A 13,275-nucleotide genomic window follows, 5' to 3' on the forward strand; every position below is an offset into this window, starting at 1 on the left:
TGAGCCCTGCACTATGTGGATTAGAGGCTGCCCTGGGCTGTGTCCCCCACTGTTCTTAACTGCCACAAAGAAAAAACAGGTTCTTAACTGCCACAAAGAAAAGCCCAGGACAACAGAAGGAAGCTGCACAGCCTTGTTGGGATCGGTGTTACATCACTTCTGGTTTAGGGTAGTTATATTGTCTGGTTTTTTACTTTAAAGTGGCTTTGATTTCTCTTCTGATCTGCTGTTTTGCAAGCAGAGTAGAGCTATCAGCCTCTGACAGATTCCTCTATCTCAGTGGCTTCTCTGATCCCAGAGTTCTCCCTAGTCTGTTTGGCACAATGTGCTAGTCCCTAGTCCAAACCAGTCTGTGCTGATCTTTTTTTTCCTCCCCTGGGAACCTTTTCTGTTGAAATTCCAGATTCTCTTTGGTTAGTTGTGCTTCTAATCCTTGTGTTTTTTTTTTATCAGTCCAACGTTTTTTTTGAGGCTGTTGGTACTAGTTGGTATTGAGGGAAATAGGGAGCTTAGAAATTTGTGGATATCTTCTCCGCCATCTTGGCTCCGTCCCCCTGAGCACCACAGTATCAGAGCAGTGATGAACTGGACAACATCCAGGAGAGCAAACACAAGGGAAAAGGGCCTTGAATCCATGGCATATGAGCACCAGGTGAAGGAAATGTGACCTCACAGTTTCGTACAAATATTTATAGAGCTACAGAGAAGGGATTGGACTTGTTCTGCACCTTAGAAGGCAGATCTGGGAGCAGTGGACAAAGATTGCAAATAGGCAATTTAAGTAAGGCTTGATGTGAAGGGAAAAAAGAAACACTTGGGAATAGTAAAATCTGCCCCAAAGGGAAATGAGTTGCCTTGGGATGCTTCCCTGCACTTTGGTCTTGAAGTGGAGGCTGGATGACCACTTGTCTGGTCATCACACTGGGGATTTCTTTTGGGTGTGAATGGACTACTTCATCACAGAAGAAGGCCCAACATTCAAATTTCATGATCAAATTTCATTTGAAATAGGGCTGACTCCTAATCCACTAGTTCTAGGACTGACATAGGGGATAGAGGTGCCTGTCAACTGGATGGAACTAACCTATAATCTCTGGATAGAGCCAAACACAGCAGTCTGGAGCCAGGAGAGTCAGGGATCAAATGGAAATTTAATTTTAAAATGGCTTGTAGGCAAGGGGGGAAGCTAGAGAGGTGTAGGGGTGAGGAGCACTCATTTTATGTGGAGAAAATCAATACTTAGATTTATGGCCATGCAGTGACCTGTAGGTCTGACAAAGAGGGGTAACAGCAATAATGTGACAAGGCTGATTCATGGCAGGACTTTCTGTCCAGAACATGGGAACTTGTCTGATGCTTGTCAGAGCCCAAAGAACCCCTGATGCTGGTCAAAGCAAGATGATTGTGTGATTCTGCCAGAAGGTGGAAGCTTCCAGAGGGTAAGCACAAAGGATCATGCTCTGCCAAACTCAGGGGACAGTGTGCTTGCTGGACCTTAGTTCTAGAAAAATGAGGGTACATTCCAGTAACTTGATACAGCAAAAGGGGAGGGAAAGAGGGGGCTGGGTCAGCAGTCTTTAGAGAGAGCTTGCAGCATCCCCAGACTCCCATACAGTGCATAGAGTGAATAAAGAGCATCGGGGTTCCAGGTAAATTGGGATTTATCTCCTGAGATCTCCAATTCACACTCTTTCAACAGGACATATATGAGGGTGGATTCCTCCCTCTTGTCCTTGGCAAAGGACAGAAGCTCTGAAGGAAGGGAGAAAGTCACCTCGTTGGTCTCAAAGAAGTTTTTCTTCAGAATTTCTGTCACCTATAGGAAATAAGATCAGTGTCTCTTGGGAAAAAGAACAGGATGCTTTCTAGTTGTTCTGAGAAAGTCCCCTGAGAAACCTTAGAGAATTGCTACACTGTCCCCTTGAGGCCAAAAATCCTCTGAGGTCAGAACTCCTCCCATTGAGTTCTGGGCAACAGCAGAGAAAGGAGCAGGTCATTCATATAACTGAGACTATCCCAATCTAGATTGCTCCCATTTCCCCCATGTCTTATTTATTCTCTAGACCCTAGACTGCCCATTTCAAGGCTTTGAGAAGTTGTGGCTGCCCAGCTTACTTTTGGGAATAAACAGCTTTTCTTACCAGGTCTACTTGCTGAGGCAGAATCTTTTCCTTTGACTTCAGCAACTGGATCATGATCTCATACTGCATTTCACTCAGTGCTGGGGACAAATCAATCAATGAGTCAATCAGTCAAGTCATTCTTGAATGTTTTACTAAAGGTTAGACTGTGCTAAGTGCTGGAGATAGAAAGGCAAAAAGGGCATGGTCTCTGCTCTCAAATAGCTTATACTGGAACAAAGCTCTGAAGGAAGCTAGGGATTCTAAGAAGAGGAGTTGAAAAGGTAGGTATTTTCTAGGCTTTACAAAGGCATGACAACTAGAGAAGCCATGCTGTATAAAAGGAAGAGCAAGAATGCAGAGTGTGAGAAAAGATGAATAATGGAATGGTCAACTAAAGGAAGGAGTCAATCAGTCAAGTCTTTCTTGATCCTATAATCTTGCAAGTCGAGGGACGTCCAGTAAAATGAAGGAGTTGGAGAAGGGAGGATGCTAAGGGAAAGTCAAGCCTTTTTTAAATAAATCACTAATGGTTAGACTGTGCTAGGTGCTGGAGATAGAAAGGCAAAAAGGGAATTTATTATTTTTTTGCTCTCAAATAGCTTATATCTATCAATTGTGAGGATCATGAATAGCTTCCTAGAATGTATCAATTGTGAGGATCATGAATGGCTTCCTAGAGGAGGTGATCCTTGAACTAAGTTTTGGAAGACACTGAGGATTCTAAGAAGTGTGATGTGCAAGCAAGGGGAACAGCCAACATATAGAGAGATGACAGACAAATGGATATGTGTGAAGAACAATAGGAAGGACAACTTGGCTGAATTGTAGAGTGTGTAAATGGGAGTAATGTGTAATAGAGCTTGAATAGTAAGTGGATGCAAGGTTAAGAGCTTTGAATGTCAGAGGACTTTATATTTAATCTTAAAAATTATAGGGAGCCAAAGGAATTTATTGTGTAGAAAATTCCAAGGTCAAATTTATGCTTTAGAAAGATCATTTGAAAGTTATGTGTAGGATAGAAGGGGAGGCAGGGGGAGCAATTAGATTGCTATTCAGGTGAAAGGTGATGAGGACTTGAAGAAGGAATGATTGAGTGGTGAGAAAGGAATGGAGGTGAAATGTTGTGAGAAGGGGATGGATGCAAGTTATGGAGGTAGAACCTATCAGCACACAGAATGATTTAATATGGAGGAAAGAGAGGGAATGGACTACTTCACTACAGAGGAGGGCCCAAAGCTGAAATTTCATGTTAAATAGGGCTCTCTTATTCCACTGGGTCTGGGGCTGTTATAAGTGGAGGAGCTACCTGTCAATTTGACCAAATGATGTCTAACCTGTGGAAAACCAGAGGCAAACACAGCAGCCTGGAGCCAAGAGAGTCAGGAGTCAAATGGAAATTGAATTTGAAAATAAGAAAAATGGCATAAATAGAGAAATTAGGAAGAGGGGGTGGGTTTTGGGTGAATGAAGAATTCAGATTTTGACTTATTTAGTTAATTGATTTATTTAGTTACTTTATTTAGTTAATTGATATTGAAATCTATGGAATATGCAGGTCAAGAGTTCCAACAGGAGTTGGTGATGGGGGAATAGACCTCAGAGGAAAAACTAGGATTAGAAGCAGGGAATCTGACAGTTATCTTCATAGAGGTGTTAAATAAATCCCTGATGAAGAACCATGTAGGATCAATGAGGTAGGGCTGAGGACTATGGAGAATTCCCTGGGGAATATAGGAAGGAAGGACTTAACAGGGAGAGAGCAGCTTTCTTCTCCTTGATGAAGGCCTTTCATAGGGAGTCAGTGCATATGAAGGAGAGATGATGGGCTAGTGATCAGAGGAATGGGCTAAGCCAGTGTAATATGAAGGTATGTGACTTTGCTCACTTCCCTTCTGGGCCTTCGTTTCTGTTTCCTTTCTACCTTATATGGTATATATATATATAAGGTGAGGAGAAAATGCAGAAGGGTTTTTGTTTTAAAGAAAAGCTCACTCTAGAATCCCAAGGGCCTCTAACAGAGAAGCTGAAAGGTGTTGCTTTTGGAGCATTAGTCTCCTTGGATCTCCTTCCCCCCCTCCACTCTATGGTCCCACAGTATTTCTCACCATCCAGAGCTCCAAGGAGATAGAGTAATGCCCCTGCTAGTTCCTCCACAAGTTGTCCACTCTGGTCCTGCAGGTTGCTTAGGATGTTTCCCATCACGCCCTCAGACTTCTGGGGGAGAACTCCACTGAACAAACTCTCAACTAGCTGGAGAGGAGAGAGGAGAAAGCTGAATGGGGACAATGACATCCTTCTGCCCAAACTGGCCCTTTGGGTTAGCTGCCAGCCTTGCTCTGCTCTTAGGTGACAACTTGGCGACAGAGGAGAATCCTGTTCTCCTAAACCAGCCCTGGAGGGGTTCAGTTCTTCTACATCATTCAGTAAGTGACAAGTGGGAGAAAGACACTCATGGAGTCATGTGGAGCCCATGTAGGGATATTCTAGCCCTCCCATTCTCTTCCCCTGTTTGAATTCCTGGGGAAATAAAGAGAATATGCATAGTGACAGGTAAAGCTGGTTAGTGGGAGACTGAAGAGAAGAAGGGCCTACAGGATGACAATGGCATGAACCAGGGAGAATGACCTTTGAGGATTTTGTTGAGCAAATCATCCAAAGTTTGAGACACTAAAGACCTTCCCTGTTTTCCCAAGACAGGGAATTATGAAATTGTGGAGCCACAAGGGATTCTTGGTCAGGTGTCTTATACCACAAAGTGAGAGAATCAGAAAGAGAAAGGGAGATCACTTCTCAAAGAGTAGGACCAACAGAGCAAATGGGGGATCTCAGAGGAGGCTCATGATTCCAAACTGGCTCTGGGAAAGTATATACATTTCTGAAACTTGAGAGGGGAGAAAAATATGGTTTCATGTTTCCTCTTAGATTCTACTCAGTTAATTTCATCACAGAAGGCCCACAATCATTACTCATGTTAATGAGATGTTACTAACTTTAAATTTGTTTCTTTATACTCTGTAAAATGTAAACCATCTCTGATTGATTCAGGATGGGAACAAACGAAATACCTCTGTTATAAGATAATTGAGGCTACTGGCTAATTATAAGTAGGAATCTCAACAGGGAGCGTGTGTGAGCTACACAATGAGTACTTTCGTCCCACAAGGTAAACCCTAGAACCTGAGGTAACACCCAACATATGGGTACCCAATCTCTTAAATATGAATATCAGTTGGGGAAGTAATGCACAAAGGGTGTCACACAAAGATTTGTTTTATCTCTTTTAAATAATATTTTTTTTCTATAATAATGTGAAGTACTTTGTCTCAATGGGTTATGCCAGGCTCAGTCTCTTTGGAGGATTACTTGTCCAGGATTCATCACTGCACCATCCTATGTAATGAAGTAATAAGTTTCTAGATCTATATACAGAAAAGTGAACCATGGACAGAAAATTAAAGTGGAAATCAAGATAACTCAGTAACAGTAACAGTAGAAAGGGAAAATATTTAACCAGAAAAAAGTGAGTCAAACAGTTGCTTTTGGATACTGCTAAGCAACTGAACATCTGTATGGAAGTTGTAAGGCTTCATAAGGATAGATTTTTCCAAAAGCAAATAGATATTTTGATATGTTTTTGTGTCATTAAATACAATGAAAGACTGACCAGTGATGGGAAATTGACAGACCAAGCATTGACAAGTTCGCTTATTGTGGAGTGGTTTTAGAAGCACAAGAATACAGAGGGTCCAATAACTGAATAAGGATTTGGATGGCTCCCTAAGAATGACAAAACAGCTGAACGAGAAAAGCATTTTAGAAAAGTGGGGGTATTATTGCTAATTGCATCTCTCTTCCTTAGTCCACAGGGAGCCTAAATATGGGAATACTGAGGGAATTGTGCACAGGATCCAAAGAGTCCTTTTGCCTTGTGAATAAGATGACTTTTAGGGAAAGAAATTGATGGATATCATAGGAGCAGAGCTAGAAATCTCTCAGAAGATTAATAGTTTTATAATGTAAAGACAGAGTATTTAACAGAGGGACTTCTTAGAAATTACATAGTATTTCTGCTTCACCATTAGAGTCTTTAGTGGAATTATTTCAAATCAATATAAAATGGCAAGTTTGTTTTCCCCGTTTCTCTTTCCCTTCTTCAACTTCCATATTTACTAGGTCCCCACCTTATTCTTCCCCTCTTCGTTCTCTCACCCCACAACCCTAGCCCCCAGTTCTGTGATTCTCCATTGCCCTGACTTCCAGGCTCTCTCACCACGTCTTGTAAGTGCACCAGACCCTCTTCACTCTGGAGGAGCTCCAGAAGGTCCTGAAGCAGACACTGCCGTAGCTTCTTGTCCAGCATGATCAATGGACTTTGTTCTTTCTTCATCTCAGCTTGCAGTTTCTCAAATTCTGTACCTGTGTTCACTGTGGGGACATAAAAAAAAAAACCCAGGACAGCTATGATTGGGATCAAACCCCAGCTCTCAAGCCCTTTATCTCAAGTACTGCCTGGGAAGCTTTTAGCCTCCCCAGACTGTTGGAGTGGATCCCTGCTTTATAGTCTCTTCAACCCAGGTACACATCCATATTTCCTGCTCTCAAAAATTTTATCCAGGTTATGGGGACACAGGGAGAAGTTTGAGACCTCACTCCATCACAATAAGGAAGGGTAACTAGCTAGCCAGATGCCTACTCCCAAACTCAAGCCTAGGTAAGTGAAATGGTGTTCTCTTCCTTCCTTTCTAGGAAAAGAAATTGTGTTCAAAGAGTCAGCTAGTACTTCCCAAAGAATTGACATTTTTTAGCCTCTTTGTCAGTAATTTAGAAAAAGGCATAACTTTTTGATACTTTTATCTATAGCACATTCCACTGATAAATCATAATAGCACTTTGCAAATGCTTCACAAATCCTGGGAGGCAGGTGCTATAATAATCTCTATTGTACAGATGGGGAAACTGAGGCAGTCTGCAATTAGGTGACTTGCCCAGGATTTCCCAGCTTGTAAGTGCCTTAGGCCAGATTGAAGTTAGATCTTCTTACTTGATCCCATGTGTCATCTGTTTATCCCATTTGAATTTTCAGGCCAGTAGGGAATCTGATAAGTGACTTACACTTCCTTACCCCATGCAACTGTTTTCCCTATCCTCCCAACATTTCAGATCTTTTCTATCTCTATATTTCAGTTTGGAGAGATGAAGGTGAAAATATCTTTTTAAAAAAAAGCCACAAACCTGATTCCATGCTGCTTCCACTTCCTAAGTTTGAAAAGAGAAAATATCTGTTTTAGTCTTCAGAGACCAAACTTTCCCAAATGCATTAGGAATCATAACCCAGAACAGCAATGCCCAACTTTACCATCCTTCGTGGGTCCCTGACTCAGATTGTCTTCCCATCCCTGTGGGTCTTACCATGTAGTCTAACATGTGACTGGTTGGGCCAGTGTCAGACACAGCAATAACAGCTGACTTCTAGCTCTCCAAGACTTCAAAGTTTGCAAAGTACTTGTCATAAACCATCTCCCTTGATTATTAAAGGGCCCTGAGTAGTCTGGCCTAGAGGTGCTATGATCCCCATTTTACCAACTGCTGAAAGCAGCCCTGCTGTTACCAGCTCCTAATGCCCCTGCTCCCTGGTACACCTCAGCCATCAGTCCCTGGACCGTCCTCCCTCTTCCTACTCGTCAGCACTTCAGGGAGTCCCTTGACCTGCATGACTGGGTCTCTCAGCTCTGTGGCCCCCACAAACAGCTAGTGCATCTCGTGGGGGTTAGACACAAGATCTCTGCTGACCTCGAGCCACCTATAGATGATGCAGCCACTAGCCATCTCCGTCCTTAGGAGCCCAGAGGATTAAAGTGTGTTGTGAGATTTTGTAACAGACAAACCTCAAGTGAGATAAAACACATATGCTATTGCTGACAACTTGTCTAGGCAGATGGAGGAACATCTCCATCTGAGATCAGCCCAAGAAGCAGGAAGGATTCGATATTCCAACAAGACATTCATGTTTCTGTCCCTGGCAGCCACAGGGAGACAGGGAGCCTGGGAGCCCCCATGACACATGTGATTCAACACATGTGGAGTACCTGTCACACAGGGGAGCTGGGAGGTGCAAAGTAGATACTGTACACCCTTAAAGTAACTTGTGTGTGTGTGTGTGTGTGTGTGTGTGTGTGTGTGTGTGTCCATATTTTTGTTGAGTTATGGTTTCCACTGTTTTGGATTCTTGATGACCCCATTAGGGCTTTCCTTGATGGAAACACTGAAGGGGTTTGCCATTTCCTTCTCTTGTTCATTTGACAGATAAAGAAAACTGAGGCAAAGGGGATTGAGTGACTGCCCCAGGGTAACTGGTAGTAAGTGCCTAAGGCCAGATTTGAGCTCAGATCTTCCACTCCATTTCCAGCAATCTATTCACTGCACAACATAGCAGCCCTTATACATGTTTATACACACATATATAAATACACACACATGTACACACAAATAGAAGTTTCCTAAAGGCTGTTAAAGCTTTAAAATGCCCTAAGACTTTTGGGGGAAGCTCTTTACCTTGCTTGCCTCAGTTTCCTCATCCAGCTGGAGGAGGAGATGGCGAACCAGTCCAGGAGGTGTGCCAAGAAAATTCCAATTGGGGTATGAAGCCTGGACATGACTAAAATGACTGAACAACAAAAAGGCTTCTGGGATGTATTTTGGTGATTTTATCGGTATAATGAATGGCCAAAGAATAAACTCCCTCTATCAGTGCAGATCTACAGCTGCTTAGCAAGTCATGGTCACAGAAATTAAGTGTTTTGTACAGGCACAAACAGCTTATGTCAGAAGTTAGACTTGAACCCATTTCTTCTGGATTTTGAGGCCAGCTCTCCAGCTACTTTATTTCCTTGCTAGATCTTATCTCCTTCATTCTATCTCTTCCATCTTACAGAGTGGAAGTATGTTTAGTTTTCCCTATGGTTCATCTAAGTAGAAGCCTAGGCTGAATCAAAGCTGGAGAGGGTAGTTGCTCAATTTTGGAAATTAAGGGTGTCCTTGAGGAGCTGCCTGCATAGTGGTCCCATGGACACACTGAGAGCTTTTAAGGGCTCATTGGGTCCGGGGGTTTGAAAGACAACTATGCTTGTCACTTACTTTTGGGTGGGAAGGTTTTCTGGTTCTTATCTGGAAGTAAACGATCTAGAAAAAGAAGAAAAATCAATGTTGTTGCAGCCAAAGAGGAAAAAGTACAGGATTCCATTATAAGAGGGCTTTACAGCAGTGTAGCTTTGTTAGAAAGTCCTCTGGCTCTGTCACATAATAACTTTCCATAATAACTTCAAAACCAATGTTGCTAAACTGACCTGGTGATTTAATGCCAGGATCACTAGTATTAGAAGAGAACTCTAGAGACCAACCAGTTCAACCCACTCACTTATTTACAAATAAACTAAGGCTGAGGGCTTTATCTTCAGGCTGATATTACTTAGTGCTTTAAGGACCCATGATGCCACTGTGGTGGCCCTCTTCTCTACAATCATGGAGCACAAGCTAGGTGGCCAACCTGCTGGTGCTCAGGAGCCTCCACATCTAATGAGACTTGTTCTGAAGTGACAGACATACCTGGGGCCCATATTCTAAAGTTCTCTAGGTCAGAGCTTCACTGAGAAGCCAGGGCTGCCACAACACATTGAAGATACATCAGAGTAAGACTTAGATGGAGGAAGATAGTAATTAAAATGGGAAAGAAAAGGCCAGTCTGTACAAAAATAGTTAGAAGTACTTCATTAAAAATGGGAAACAATGACATGTCCAAGAACAGAATTAAAGGAGATCACACTACAAAGGGATTTCAGACAGTAGTCATTAAGCCTTTGTTTGTATACTTTGAGAGATGGGGAGCTCACCACTTCACAAATCAGTCCTAGACAAATAGGAAGATTTCCCTTACCTTCTAAGATACTTATCTACTCCTATATAGTTTCAATCCTTTGCCTCAAGAGAGACTGCATTGATGGAAAAGATTGTGGCTTGTCAATATCATGAAATATTTTTGAGCAATGAAAAATGGCAAATATGGCAAACTACTATGGGGAGATGAGAAGGAAGCAAAGGGAGGAGGGCATAAGCACTGATTATGCTCCTACTGTATTCTAGACTCTGTGCTAAGCATTTTACCAATATTATCTCATTTAATCCTCACCAGAACCCTGTGAAGTAAGTGATATTTCCCTCATTTTACAGTTGAGGAAACAATGTTGTTAGACATTAAGTAACTTTCCTAAAGTCATTTCTAAGAAGTTACTTTCTAAAGTCACAAGTTGTGTCTGAAATTGGATGTAATTGATGATAAAGTGATTCAGAGCAAAGAGCAAAATCACAGACACAAAATTTGAGAGTTGGAGATCCCATACCTGAAAGGCTTAGAACAGCCTTAACAAGTTAGAATCCTCTTAATTATTCCCAATTTATCCTTTATATAGCTTCCTTTGTATACATTTGTTTGCATATTTTATCCCTTGGCCTTTAGTCTCTCTTTGTATCCTCAGCACTTAGCACAATATCTGGCACATAGTATTTTTATGCTTAATATCTATTGATTATGAGTTTATGAAAACTGAAAGAGACTAGAGGGAATGGTTGCAGAAAATAAATTCCTGGTAAGATTTTGTACATCTTTTTACCTTTTATAAAAATGGAAATGTCTATTCCATATTTACCATTCCTGGAGTCTACTCTATCTCTTCCTTTTATCTGTAATCTCTTGTAAATAAACCTATCTTTTGCCAAACAGAAAGTCATGAACTGGAAGGCCAAATCCTAAAAGGGATTTAGTATCCTAAAAGAATTAGCTATAAAAAGGAGAAAGAAACCATGAGGCAGTAAGCAATTATGCTTAATTCTATACTTCTTTGGGCAATACAAATTGCTCTATAATATCACCAACAATGCATTAATGTTACATTTCCCCCACATTCCCTCCAACATTGATCATTTTCCTTTTCTGGCCTCAAGTGAACCTTTATTACAGTCTCACCCCAGGTGGGAAGTCTCTGGTAGAATTCTTAGTCAATACCTTGCATTGATAAAATCATTACAACCCCTCTATTACTGTATCCAATTTGATTGCCAAGTAAAGATAGTAACAGTCATTTCCCCAAGGTTATATTAACCCTACAAAAGAACTTAAATATACTTCACAAGCTAACTTTTTTTAGGATACTAAATCCCTTTGGAGTTAAGTCTGCTAGTTAATGGCTTAGTTCCCTCCCCTACTAATTCCTTTATGGGTTAATGATCTTGTTAAGTCTCCAAATAGCTAATGCCTAACTCCTTTTACAGTTAACCTGGAGATCCCCCACTTGCCATACTTTAGTGGCATCTCTGCAAGGAAATTTGTCTTTCTCCTTGTTAATTGCTTAAAAAAAAAAAAAAAAAAAATTCCTTTGCCTCCGAAAAACCCCATATAAATTTAGCCTGCTCTTAGTGGAATAATAAAATCTTTGCCCCTTGATTTGGAGGTCTGAGCCTACAAATTCTTTTGAGGCAAACCACAATACTAGCCTGTAATCCCAATATGCTGTAGCCCCAATATACCAACACCCTCCCAACCTCAATTGTAACATGCCCTCCTGGCAGGTACAATTACCAGTCTGTCCTAGCCCCAACAGAGTACCTTTGACCACTGACCTTTGCAGTGTCAACTCTACCCGGCTCGCCTCCTCTGAGGCCTTCAAAGGTCTCTGTCCATGATTTCTTGAATCTATAGTTTAATAACTGATAGCACACTCAAGAACAGCCACGTGTAATCTTAAAACCCTTCATTATACTTACTCACATAATGCCCTGATTTGTTAACTCCGAAATGAACACCTGGTTTGAAGACCCAGGTGTTCACTACCAAAATCCTTACCTCTCTTGGCTGGGGTAGTCCAGGTTAGGGAGCCAGGTTAAAGAGAGCCACGTTAAAGAGAGTGAGTTCTGTCTGCAGTGGGCTTATAAAGGTCCTGTGAGGTCTCACACACAGCCAATCAGGGAGAGAGTCACCCATTACTAAGCTATCTCAATAAGGCCAGGATCCCACCCACAGGGCAGTCCTATATCCACAGAGATTACTTCTGGGCCACTCAATCTCTTTACTGTGGCTGCCCATTTAAAGGATCTTTACACTCAATAATATCATTAAGGGAGAGCCATCCAAAGAAAGGCCATCAAGATAAGGGTGAGCTTGGGAAAAAAATTAAATGGGACAGAAACAGCTGAAGGAACTGTAGTTCTTTAGTATGGGGGAGAGAGAGTTTGTAGGGGATAGGATGATCTGTCTTAAAAATATAAGAAGGAGGAACAGCTAGGTGGCATAGTGGATAGAGCACCAGCCCTGTAATCAGGAAGATCTGAGTTCAAATCTAGCCTCAGAAACTTACTTCCTAGCTGTGTGACTCTGGGCAAGTCACTTAACCCCAGTTGCCTCACCAATAAACAAACAAACATATATCTACATCTATAGATATATCTATATACATTGATATCTATATCTCTATCTGTATCTATCTGTCTTATATATATATAATTGACTTGGGGTAGAAGGGATAAATTTGTTCCCTTCTGGCCCAGAGGGGGACCAGCTCAAGGAATTCACCAGGGAATTCACTTCAGAGGAGTAAAGAACTTTCTAATAGTTATAACTATTAAAGGGTTACCTGGTGAAATAGCCTTTCCTCTTGCTGGAGGCTGTGAAGACTGAGTTAACGTGTTAACACCCTGACTACTTTAGAATCAGCCAGAGTAAGGATAAGCAAAACTCCTTGGTCTTTAGGGGTAGAAGTGAATTGGATGGATGCAGAATCTCCTAGACCTCTCCTCTTTGTCTCCCACCCAGAAGTGACTCTTGCTAGTCTTTTTTTTTTTTTTTTTAAATTTTATTTTTTTTATTTATTTTTTTAAAATTTTTATAATTATAAATTATATAAAATTTTTATAATTATAACATTTTCTTTAACAGTACATATGCATAGGTAATTTTTTTTTAACAACATTATCCCTTGTACTCTCTTTTGTTCCGAGTTTTTCCCCTCTTTCCCTCCACTCACTCCCCTAGATGACAGGCATTCCCATACATATTAAACATCTTATAGTATATCCTAGGTACAATATATATGTGCAGAACCGAATT

General features: G+C 41.3%; 1 protein-coding gene across 1 annotated transcript; it reads right to left on the reverse strand.

Moving 5' to 3' along the window:
• Positions 1-1,132: 1,132 nt before the first annotated feature.
• Positions 1,133-7,771, reverse strand: LOC141547422 (gasdermin-D-like). The gene is made up of 5 exons (XM_074275871.1): positions 7,732-7,771; positions 6,394-6,548; positions 4,229-4,373; positions 2,142-2,221; positions 1,133-1,816 (listed from the first exon to the last, which is right to left on the reverse strand). Exons 1-5 carry the CDS (start codon positions 7,769-7,771, stop codon positions 1,568-1,570), a joined length of 669 nt encoding a protein of 222 aa, XP_074131972.1. The 3' UTR covers positions 1,133-1,567.
• Positions 7,772-13,275: the final 5,504 nt, after the last annotated feature.

This window comes from Sminthopsis crassicaudata, chromosome 1 (assembly GCF_048593235.1).
Source record: "Sminthopsis crassicaudata isolate SCR6 chromosome 1, ASM4859323v1, whole genome shotgun sequence".
NCBI classification, from domain to species: domain Eukaryota; kingdom Metazoa; phylum Chordata; class Mammalia; order Dasyuromorphia; family Dasyuridae; genus Sminthopsis; species Sminthopsis crassicaudata.